General features: G+C 40.6%; 1 protein-coding gene across 1 annotated transcript; it reads right to left on the bottom strand.

Moving 5' to 3' along the window:
• Nucleotides 1-3,163: 3,163 nt before the first annotated feature.
• On the bottom strand, nucleotides 3,164-7,533 carry LOC308334852 (uncharacterized protein). The gene is made up of 4 exons (XM_080791726.1): nucleotides 6,989-7,533; nucleotides 5,739-5,867; nucleotides 5,163-5,479; nucleotides 3,164-4,192 (listed from the first exon to the last, which is right to left on the bottom strand). Exons 1-4 carry the CDS (start codon nucleotides 7,272-7,274, stop codon nucleotides 3,707-3,709), a joined length of 1,218 nt encoding a protein of 405 aa, XP_080647852.1. The 5' UTR covers nucleotides 7,275-7,533; the 3' UTR covers nucleotides 3,164-3,706.
• Between the last annotated feature and the right edge of the window lie 5,190 nt (nucleotides 7,534-12,723).

The raw sequence follows: 12,723 nt of genomic DNA, 5'->3' as shown, positions 1-12,723 counted from the left end.
AGGTTCATTCATTCATACAGTGACCCTAAACCTTTCTATGCACTACATAACATAACCCTACAGGTTACCCTAACCCTTACAGGTTCATTCATTCATACAGTGACCCTAAACCTTTCTATGCACTACATAACATAACCCTACAGGTTACCCTAACCCTTACAGGTTCATTCATTCATACAGTGACCCTAAACCTTTCTATGCACTACATAACATAACCCTACAGGTTACCCTAACCCTTACAGGTTCATTCATTCATACAGTGAATGAATACAAATAGCCTACATACAAATGGAACCGTTTTGTACACTTTAATTCTATTAAATGGGGGTCCATAGGGCTGATTAGAGTCGATGTGGGGGTCCGTAGGGGTCCTTAGGGGTCCGTACAGCTGATTAGAGTCAGATGCTACATGTAAGAAACAACACATACCTTTTCTGTCAGGATTTGCGCCACATTTTCAAGATTGTTCATGCCGTGCTGCGAGCTTGTAGATCTGCTATTTTTAAATAGTATATAACATAATGTATAACAAGTATAACATAATGCTTAAAACCTTCAAATCCCACCTCAAAACTCACCTATTCAGACAAGCCTACTCCCACCTTGAGTAAGAGTCTGCTGCAGGCCTTTGTGTGTATTTTAAACTTGCTTTTTTATATTGTATTTCTTTTCTGTTTGTTAGGCGACCTTGAGTGATCTGAAAGGCGCCATATAAATAAAATGTATTATTATTATTATTATTATTATTAAAACACCACCAAAAGGTTCTTGTTTTATGCTTTCTTTCATTCTGATATTCTGTGGAGGTGTTTGTTCTGCCCAAACCCAACAGGTGGTTGTAATCAGGTGATTATAGTGATTCAACCTGCCCAGTAGATGGCGCTATACACCATGGTTACCCAAAACTAAAAACATACACAATATGCATGTTTTCAGAAAAATAAACAATACAACAAAAATAACTACCCATAAATGGGACAGCTACAGTCATCCAGCCACTCATTGTATTTCATCTGTATGTATTCATTCATATATTGACAGAAGACAGACAGTTTAAATTAACATAATGTAGCCTATTTATTGACAGAAGACAGACAGTTTAAATGAAGATATATGTATTTATTGACAGACAGTTTAAATAAACATAGGATGCATAAATAAACGTTTTCCTTTCTGTCTGCTAGTAGGAATGGTGTGAGCTCCCCCTTGTGTCTAGCCTGATCACTGCACCTGTCTGACACCCTACGCGTTTTCAAGGTCCTTTATTCATTCATTCGTTTGATCATTCATTCATTCATTCAACATCTGAGCCACGGACCACCATTTGAAGACATTTAGCCTCTCAGACCCAAAACTAAACACTATTTTGTTGGATTAGATTTAGTCCACAATTCCATGCTGTATTGATGTTGGTACCATTAGGAGATAACAGGCAAACGGTGATCAAAATAACAATTCTTCTACATTCTATAATTGTGTAGACTTCTTGTAAATTAAAGGACCGCTTCACCACTTTTCAACCTATCTAATAGGTCCTCACTAATGATCATGATCATAAAATGGCACAATGTCTGTGTCTCATAGGAGGGCTGTGGGCGGTTCAGAAACCAGTCTGTGTCTCATAGGAGGGCTGTGGGCGGTTCAGAAACCAGTCTGTGTCTCATAGGAGGGCTGTGGGCGGTTCAGAAACCAGTCTGTGTCTCATAGGAGGGCTGTGGGCGGTTCAGAAACCAGTCTGTGTCTCATAGGAGGGCTGTGGGCGGTTCAGAAACCCATCCACCAGTGACATCGATGGGGAATCCAAGCTAATAGAAACTGCAGGCTTTGTATGCAATGCAAAGTTGCAACTCACAATAATACAAATCCAAATATATATAAAAACAATCTTGTTTAAAAACATGTGCCTAATGTGACCAGGCAACAATATTGTATGGCTGTCTGGCCCACAGACTGTCTGGCTGTCTGGCCCACAGACTGACCAAATAAACAGCCCTAAATCAGTCCACTATGCAGGACAATCTTCCGTCACCTCATAGCTGTCAGTGTTATTTTGCGTGGCTGTGTTGTTGAACACTTACACACACAGCTTAACATCATGGCTGTGTTGTTGAACACACACACACACACACACACACACACACACACACACACACACACACACACACACACACACACACACAGCTTAACGTCATGGCTGTGCTGTTGAACACACACACAGCTTAACGTCATGGCTGTGTTGTTGAACACACACACAGCTTAACGTCATGGCTGTGTTGTTGAACGCACACAGCTTAACGTCATGGCTGTGCTGTTGAACACACACACAGCTTAACGTCATGGCTGTGTTATTGAACACACACACAGCTTAACGTCATGGCTGTGCTGTTGAACACACACACAGCTTAACGTCATGGCTGTGTTGTTGAACACACACACAGCTTAACGTCATGGCTGTGTTGTTGAACACACACACAGCTTAACGTCATGGCTGTGTTGTTGAACACACACACAGCTTAACGTCATGGCTGTGCTGTTGAACACACACACACAGCTTAACGTCATGGCTTTGCTGTTGAACACACACACACAGCTTAACGTCATGGCTGTGTTGTTGAACACACACACACACACACACACAGCTTAACGTCATGGCTGTGTTGTTGAACACACACACACACAGCTTAACGTCATGGCTGTGCTGTTGAACACACACACAGCTTAACGTCATGGCTGTGTTGTTGAACACACACACACAGCTTAACGTCATGGCTGTGTTGTTGAACACACACACAGCTTAACGTCATGGCTGTGCTGTTGAACACACACACAGCTTAACGTCATGGCTGTGTTGTTGAACACACACACACAGCTTAACGTCATGGCTGTGCTGTTGAACACACACACACACACACACACACACACACACACACACACACACACACACACACACACACACACACACACACAGCTTAACGTCATTCTGTGCTGTTGAACACACACACACACACACACACACAGCTTAACGTCATTCTGTGCTGTTGAACACACACACACACACAGCTTAACGTCATTCTGTGCTGTTGAACACACACACACACACAGCTTAACGTCATGGCTGTGCTGTTGAACACACACACACCATGGCAATAACACTAATGACCGTAGTCTGACCGTGCAACATGAAACCTTCTGCCGGACGGTCGTTAAAGTTGATTGAGTTGTGATACCGTTTCTCCCTCTGTCTAACATCTCCTCGTATTTCTAGTTCATTGAAATTATGTCATGCACATTAAATGTCTATGACATTATTAAATAGAAAATGTATTGTTGTCCAGTGCATAGCCTACTGCAGGCCTGGTTGACTAGATTTAGAAGACATGTTGTCCAGTGCATAGCCTACTGCAGGCCTGGTTGACTAGATTTAGAAGACATTTTGAAGGTTTTGCTACTAAAATGATGGATAATTTATACAGAGAAATCCCGTCTGTTAAAATGCATCTCAATGGGTGAGAAGGAAAGCTTGCCCCGTCTCCTCGCTGCTAACGTGCCTATTGGACAAGGACGGGTTGGGGAGGGACTTAGCGAAGGGCTAATTGTGCAGAGTCAGCCGATAGAATGAATGCAGAGTGAAAGAAAGCCCAGAGGGTGTAATTCATGTGTTCAACTAGTGAACATAAAGTCAGACTTGAATTCCTAAATGCGGTTTTCACCGGTGAGTCCTGATGTGTTTCTTCAGAGTTTCGCCTCGACTGAAGCACCGGCTACAGACGGTGCACATGAAGGGTTTCTCTCCCGTGTGTATCCTCATGTGTTTGGTCAGGTCGTCCTTCTTGCACCAGCCCTTACCGCAGACGGTGCAGACGAAGCGCTTCTCCCCCGTGTGGATGGTCATGTGCGTCTTGAGGCTGGAGCTCTCGCTGAACCTCTTGCTGCAGACGGCGCAGACGAAGGGCTTCTCCCCCGTGTGCGTCCGCATGTGGCGGTGCAGGTCCTTCTTCTCGCCGAAGCGCTTGTCGCAGGTGGTGCAGGCGAAGGGTCTCTCCCCCGTGTGGATGCGCATGTGTCTCTTCAGGTTGCCGTTCAGGTTGAAGGACTTGCAGCAGAACATGCAACTGAAGGGTTTCTCCTCCTCGTTGGACGGGTTCCAACCGAAGGGTTTCTCCTCCTCCTCGTTCCAACTGAAGGGTTTCTCCTAGGGAGGGAAAAGTATTATATATATATATGTATGTTTTCAAGCAGTGTCACCATACACCATATTATCACCATATGTTTTTATGGTTACTTTACAACAATACAATCACAAAGAGACCATTAGGGTTAGGTTACATCATCCCTACAGAGAGCTCCCTAGATTAGGGTTAGGTTACATCATCCCTACACAGAGCTCCCTAGATTAGGGTTAGGTTACATCATCCCTACAGAGAGAGAGCTCCCTAGATTAGGGTTAGGTTACATCATCCCTACACAGAGCTCCCTAGATTAGGGTTAGGTTACATCATCCCTACACAGAGCTCCCTAGATTAGGGTTAGGTTACATCATCCCTACACAGAGCTCCCTAGATTAGGGTTAGGTTACATCATCCCTACACAGAGCTCCCTAGATTAGGGTTAGGTTACATCATCCCTACACAGAGCTCCCTAGATTAGGGTTAGGTTACATCATCCCTACACAGAGCTCCCTAGATTAGGGTTAGGTTACATCATCCCTACACAGAGCTCCCTAGATTAGGGTTAGGTTACATCATCCCTACAGAGAGAGAGCTCCCTAGATTAGGGTTAGGTTACATCATCCCTACACAGAGCTCCCTAGATTAGGGTTAGGTTACATCATCCCTACACAGAGCTCCCTAGATTAGGGTTAGGTTACATCATCCCTACAGAGAGTTCCCTAGATTAGGAGATACGACGCATTCTCTCTGAGCCGTAAACAAGGAAGTGAACGTCAACGCGCACAGGGTTAGGGTTATGTATAGGGTATGTGCGAACAGCCATGACTATGGTGCAGAAGGAGAGGCCAACCAAAAAATAAAAGAAAATCAGATTTTTTGTTTTTTGTTTGATATCAATAAAAAAGTGCTATGACGCGTGGAGACGTCCCACGGTCTGAAAGGGTTAGATAGGACATGTCCCACGGTCTGAAATATATCTGAAATATTTATCACCATATTGCCCACCCCTAGTTTCTCCTCTTCGGTGGACGGACGGTTCCAACCGAAGGGTTTCTCCTCCTCGTCTTCGTCTTCGCTCTTCACCGAAAGCGACGGCGGCCGTTGCTCCGCTGCTACGGGAATCGGCGGGGCGACCGCCCCCTGCTGGAGCCGTGGAGGTACTGCGTCGTCCTCCAGATGTTCAGAGGAAAGACCCTTCAGTTGCACCTCCTCCTGCAGCAGACTGGGGACGCCCTCCAGATGTTCAGAGGAAAGACCCTTCAGTTGTACCTCCTCCTGCTCCTCCTTACACACCGGGAGGTCCTGGAGGTCTGAAACCACATGAGAGTCAAACATTTATTATCCGTTGCTGTAGGGAGGAAACCACCTAAGTCCATTTTTGATAGATCAGTACTGAACATTCTTTACGTCTGTGTGTTGAACCAATGAGAAGTATTAAAAAGTACTGAATCCTTACGTCTGTGTGTGGAACCAATATTATATATATAGGGTTAGTAGGGGTTATGGTTAGGTATGTTTTATATAGGGTTAGTAGGGGTTATGGTTAGGTATGTTTTATAATTATATTACCGCATGATGTCTTCTTCTGCAGTAATAATGTTGTTGTCACATCAGCCTTCTCTGGTCCTCCAAGCATTACTTCCTGATCCTCACTTCCTGCTTCCTGCTGGAGACTGGAGCTCCGCCCCTCAGGTCCCTCTACGCACGCACGCGCACACACAAACGCATGCACGCACGCACACGCACACGCGCACACACACACACACACACACACACACACACACACACACACACAAATACTGGTGTTATTGATATCAGCTGTTAAAATGTATAAAGTTAACATAAGTAAACTAGAAAATTTGAAATTAAATCTATATATTTGTTTTTACTTTTGTGCGACATAGATGACGATGCAGAGTGGAACTATAGCATTAGTGGCCCTGTCCAGGACGATGTAGGGTGGAACTATAGCATTAGTGGCCCTGTCCAGGACGATGTAGGGTGGAACTATAGCATTAGTGGCCCTGTCCAGGACGATGTAGGGTGGAACTATAGCATTAGTGGCCCTGTCCAGGACGATGTAGGGTGGAACTATAGCATTAGTGGCCCTGTCCAGGACGATGTAGGGTGGAACTATAGCATTAGTGGCCCTGTCCAGGACGATGTAGGGTGGAACTATAGCATTAGTGGCCCTGTCCAGGACGATGTAGGGTGGAACTATAGCATTAGTGGCCCTGTCCAGGACGATGTAGAGTGGAACTATAGCATTAGTGGCCCTGTCCAGGACGATGTAGAGTGGAACTATAGCATTAGTGTCCCTGTCCAGCGGATTTGACTGAGTGGAACTATAGCATTAGTGGCCCTGTCCAGCGGATTTGACTGAGTGGAACTATAGCATTAGTGGCCCTGTCCAGCGGATTTGACTGAGTGGAACTATAGCATTAGTGGCCCTGTCCAGCGGATTTGACTGAGTGGAACTATAGCATTAGTGGCCCTGTCCAGCGGATTTGACTGAGTGGAACTATAGCATTAGTGGCCCTGTCCAGCGGATTTGACCGTAGCAACAAGAGCGATCAAAAGAGTAAATCAAAGAACAAGATTATTGGGCAGAATCCTGCTCCTTTGTTAACAAGACGGCTCTCAGGACACTAGCTGGAGCTCTTATTTGACTATGCATGCACCTCCTGGTATTCCAACATCTCAATGTCACAAAACAATGTTTGTTGGGTGTGGTGCAAGCGATCTATGCCTGTGATACAGAATGTACGAAGTGTGTTACCTGCAGTGTGTGTGTGTGTGTGTGTCTGTGTGTGTGTTACCTGCAGTGTGTGTGTCCACATTAAAAGCCATGTCCAGCAGCTTTGACTGATGGTCCAGCAGAGTTTCCAGTGTCTCCATCTCTCTCTGGAAGAGGTTGCACATCCACCCGGCGGCCGCACTGAGGCGCTCCAACACAAACACTCTGACCACACTCACACAACAACAAGCCTTGTTGTCACGCTGCTGTTTCTCCAAAACACACAGGATGTCCTCTCCCACCACTGACGTCATGTGTTCATTTATGGCCAGCCGGACAGACTCCATCTGACACATTTTAGGAGACATGTGGAGCGTTACCGACCGTTACCGTTATAACAACAACATGTGGACCGTTGCCGTCAGAACAACATGTGGACCGTTGCCGTCAGAACATGTGGACCGTTACCTGTCGTTAACCGTTACAACAACAACATGTGGACCGTTACCTATCGTTAACCGTTACATCAACATGTGGACCGTTACCGTCAGAACAACATGTGGACCGTTATCGATCGTTAACCGTTATAACAACAACATGTGGACCGTTACCGACCGTTAGAACAACAACAACAACACTACACGCACATATTGCCGGGGCAACTTCCGCATCGACGTATTTCACGCATGCGCAATGAACAACAACAACACCACGGAGATCAGCGTTGCCAGATCTCCGAGAAAGAAATACGGTTTAAAGCAAACAGGTTGGATGACAATGTTTTTCTTTCACAGTATGTAGAATATATGGGTACAATACATTTCATTATTATTTCACAGTTTGTAGAATGGGTACATTTCATTATTATTCACAGTATGTAGAATGGGTACATTTCATTATATTTCACATTATGTAGAATGGGTACATTTCATTATATTTCACAGTATGTAGAATGGGTACATTTCATTGCATTTCACAGTATGTAGAATGGGTACATTTCATTATATTTCACAGTATGTAGAATGGGTACATTTCATTATATTTCACAGTATGTAGAATGGGTACATTTCATTGCATTTCACAGTATGTAGAATGGGTACATTTCATTATATTTCACAGTATGTAGAATGGGTACATTTCATTATTTCACACTATGTAGAATGGGTACATTTCATTATATTTCACAGTATGTAGAATGGGTACATTTCATTATTTCACAGTATGTAGAATGGGTACATTTCATTATATTTCACAGTATGTAGAATGGGTACATTTCATTATATTTCACGTTATGTAGAATGGGTACATTTCATTATATTTCACAGTATGTAGAATGGGTACATTTCATTGCATTTCACAGTATGTAGAATGGGTACATTTCATTATATTTCACAGTATGTAGAATGGGTACATTTCATTATATTTCACATTATGTAGAATGGGTACATTTCATTATATTTCACAGTATGTAGAATGGGTACATTTCATTATTTCACAGTATGTAGAATGGGTGCATTTCATTATATTTCACAGTATGTAGAATGGGTACATTTCATTATTTCACAGTATGTAGAATGGGTACATTTCATTATATTTCACAGTATGTAGAATGGGTACATTTCATTATATTTCACAGTATGTAGAATGGGTACATTTCATTATTTCACATTATGTAGAATGGGTACATTTCATTATATTTCACAGTATGTAGAATGGGTACATTTCATTGCATTTCACAGTATGTAGAATGGGTACATTTCATTATATTTCACAGTATGTAGAATGGGTACATTTCATTATATTTCACAGTATGTAGAATGGGTACATTTCATTATATTTCACAGTATGTAGAATGGGTACATTTCATTATATTTCACAGTATGTAGAATGGGTACATTTCATTATTTCACAGTATGTAGAATGGGTGCATTTCATTATATTTCACAGTATGTAGAATGGGTACATTTCATTATTTCACATTATGTAGAATGGGTACATTTCATTATATTTCACAGTATGTAGAATGGGTACATTTCATTATATTTCACAGTATGTAGAATGGGTACATTTCATTATATTTCACAGTATGTAGAATGGGTACATTTCATTATATTTCACAGTATGTAGAATGGGTACATTTCATTATATTTCACAGTATGTAGAATGGGTACATTACATTATATTACACAGTATGTAGAATGGGTACATTTCATTATATTTCACAGTATGTAGAATGGGTACATTTCATTATTTCACAGTATGTAGAATGGGTACATTTCATTATTTCACAGTATGTATAGAATGGGTACATTTCATTATATTTCACAGTATGTAGAATGGGTACATTTCTTTATTTCACAGTATGTAGAATGGGTACATTTCATTATTTCACAGTATGTAGAATGGGTACATTTCATTATTTCACAGTATGTAGAATGGATACATTATGGGTACATTATGTAGAACGGGTACATTTCAAACGAAAGCACAAGTCAATACAAAATTAAACTGTTACATTGATGATAAAACCATTAAAGCACTAAATCTATAGTTTACATCATGGTCCACCATTTTCAATTCATCACAACATTTAAAATGTAAATGTAACATTTAAATGTTAAATGTTGTGATGAATATTGTTCATATTTAATATGAACAAATAAACCCTTCTATGGAAAAAGAAGGAAACCTTGGTCTATGAAAACAAGCCTATAAAAAAGAGGAACTATTAGGCAGGACGCGTTGTGAGATTAGTAGATTAGTAGGCCTACAAATCTTGTCCCCGACATTTAACATGTTCAGATCTGGGGTCTGCTAGCTCTGGTCCATAGCCTTACTACTGCTGCTGCCGTTGGGCATTAGAGCTATAGGCCTGCAGACAAATACACACATCATTATTTTGCGGGTCCTTGACATGAAACAACTGGTTTAAACAAAAACACAAAGGAAGCCCAAAATAAGCAAAGTCTACACTTTAGAAACAAGTTCACAAAAAAGTGCAACCACCAATAGTTACAAGAAACTAGTGAAATACAAACCCAAACAAAGTCGCTTATAATAAGCAGACATGGCAACACCTATGGGCAACAACGGGAGAACCTTTTTTTGCAGAGCCTGGGAGTTTGCATATCCGGTCTAGAGCGGATACGTAAATACCGTAAATACACAACGTGAATAAGACCGGATGCAGTAGGCGGGCTCTAGACCGGATGTGAGCATTTAATTTGAGGTAGTCCTCTCGCGTTGCCAGGCTATTGAATCATAATTAACATTCGGAGATTGTGGAATAGTTGTCTGGCTCTATAGAGCTATAATATAATTATAATAAAATTATAATATAATATAACGGTCTGGCTACGCACACGGCGAGACTACTTTAGAGTTTGATTGATTTAAGTATTTATTAACTCAATACAGAGACTGTTAACTGTGAGTGGACGACACCATAAAGCATTACACTTGTCTAGGGTCCACCTTGTTCAATTCATCAAAAATAGAGGTAATTGTTTTGGGAAGATGATGGTCATAAAGTTGGAGTTATTTAATCCGGACATCATGTTGGAGTTATTTAATCCTGACATCATGTTGGAGTTATTTAATCCTGACATCATGTTGGAGTTATTTAATCCTAACATCATGTTGGAGTTATTTAATCCTGACATCATGTTGGAGTTATTTAATCCTGACATCATGTTGGAGTTATTTAATCCTGACATCATGTTGGAGTTATTTAATCCTGACATCATGTTGGAGTTATTTAATCCTGACATCATGTTGGAGTTATTTAATCCTAACATAATGTTGGAGTTATTTAATCCTGACATCATGTTGGAGTTATTTAATCCTGACATCATGTTGGAGTTATTTAATCCTAACATCATGTTGGAGTTATTTAATCCTGACATCATGTTGGAGTTATTTAATCCTGACATCATGTTGGAGTTATTTAATCCTGACATCATGTTGGAGTTATTTAATCCTGACATCATGTTGGAGTTATTTAATCATAGGGTTAGGCTAACAACACAGAGTGGATTCATTAGAGAATTAGAACAAAATATATAATGTTCAATACATTCATAATAGTTATATAATATTACAAATATTCTATACTAATAATGGGCTATAGCCCACGGTCCAAAATGATGAGAAACGAGGCTAACTTTTTTTTTCAAAATTTCAAAAAACATGGGCTATAACCCATCGTTTTTGTCATTTTTTCATTTTTTTCAAATCCTCAAAAATGATGAAAAACGGCGCGCTATAGTATGCCGTACGATATGGGCTATAGCCCAAGGTCCAAAATGATGAGAAACGAGGATAACTTTTTTTTTTCAAAATTTCAAAAAACATGGGCTATAACCCATCGTTTTTGTCATTTCGTCATTTTTTTCAAATCTTCAAAAATGATGAAAAACTGCGAGCTATAGTATGCCGTACGATATGGGCTATAGCCCACGGTCCAAAATGATGAGAAACGAGGCTAACCTTTTTTTTCAAAATTTCAAAAAACATGGGCTATAACCCATCGTTTTTGTCATTTCGTCATTTTTTTCAAATCCTCAAAAATGATGAAAAACTGCGCGCTATAGTATGCCGTACGATATGGGCTATAGCCCACGGTCCAAAATGATGAGAAACGAGGCTAACTTTCTTTTTCAAAATTTCAAAAAACATGGGCTATAACCCATCGTTTTTGTCATTTCGTCATTTTTTTCAAATCTTCAAAAATGATGAAAAACTGCGCGCTATAGTATGCCGTACGATATGGGCTATAGCCCACGGTCCAAAATGATGAGAAACGAGGCTAACTTTTTTTTTCAAAATTTCAAAAAACATGGGCTATAACCCATCGTTTTTGTCATTTCGTCATTTTTTTCAAATCTTCAAAAATGATGAAAAACTGCGCGCTATAGTATGCCGTACGATATGGGCTATAGCCCACGGTCCAAAATGATGAGAAACGAGGCTAACTTTTTTTTTCAAAATTTCAAAAAACATGGGCTATAACCCATCGTTTTTGTCATTTTTTCATTTTTTTCAAATCCTCAAAAATGATGAAAAACGGCGCGCTATAGTATGCCGTACGATATGGGCTATAGCCCACGGTCCAAAATGATGAGAAACGAGGCTAACTTTCTTTTTCAAAATTTCAAAAAACATGGGCTATAACCCATCGTTTTTGTCATTTCGTCATTTTTTTCAAATCTTCAAAAATGATGAAAAACTGCGCGCTATAGTATGCCGTACGATATGGGCTATAGCCCACGGTCCAAAATGATGAGAAACGAGGCTAACTTTTTTTTTCAAAATTTCAAAAAACATGGGCTATAACCCATCGTTTTTGTCATTTCGTCATTTTTTTCAAATCTTCAAAAATGATGAAAAACTGCGCGCTATAGTATGCCGTACGATATGGGCTATAGCCCACGGTCCAAAATGATGAGAAACGAGGCTAACTTTTTTTTTCAAAATTTCAAAAAACATGGGCTATAACCCATCGTTTTTGTCATTTTTTCATTTTTTTCAAATCCTCAAAAATGATGAAAAACGGCGCGCTATAGTATGCCGTACGATATGGGCTATAGCCCACGGTCCAAAATGATGAGAAACGAGGCTAACTTTTTTTTCCAAAAATTCAAAAAACATGGGCTATAAGCCATCGTTTTTGTCATTTCGTCATTTTTTTCAAATCCTCAAAAATGATGAAAAACGGCGCGCTATAGTATGCCGTACGATATGGGCTATAGCCCATGGTCCAAAATGATGAGAAACGAGGATAACTTTTTTTTTCAAAATTTCAAAAAACATGGGCTA

This window comes from Protomyctophum bolini (assembly GCF_963924005.1).
Source record: "Protomyctophum bolini genome assembly, chromosome: 19".
NCBI lineage: Eukaryota > Metazoa > Chordata > Actinopteri > Myctophiformes > Myctophidae > Protomyctophum > Protomyctophum bolini.
This window is presented reverse-complemented; position numbering and strand designations above follow the sequence as displayed.

Excerpts from the sequence above, each read along its gene's own strand:
- LOC308334852 (XM_080791726.1), bottom strand. The coding sequence starts at position 7,274 with ATGTCTCCTAAAATGTGTCAGATGGAGTCTGTCCGGCTGGCCATAAAT. Across the intron at positions 5,480-5,738 it reads GCAGAAGAAGACATCATGCG|ACCTCCAGGACCTCCCGGTG; the intron begins GTAATATAATTA and ends ATGTGGTTTCAG. Across the intron at positions 4,193-5,162 it reads AACTAGGGGTGGGCAATATG|GAGAAACCCTTCAGTTGGAA; the intron begins GTGATAAATATT and ends TTCCCTCCCTAG.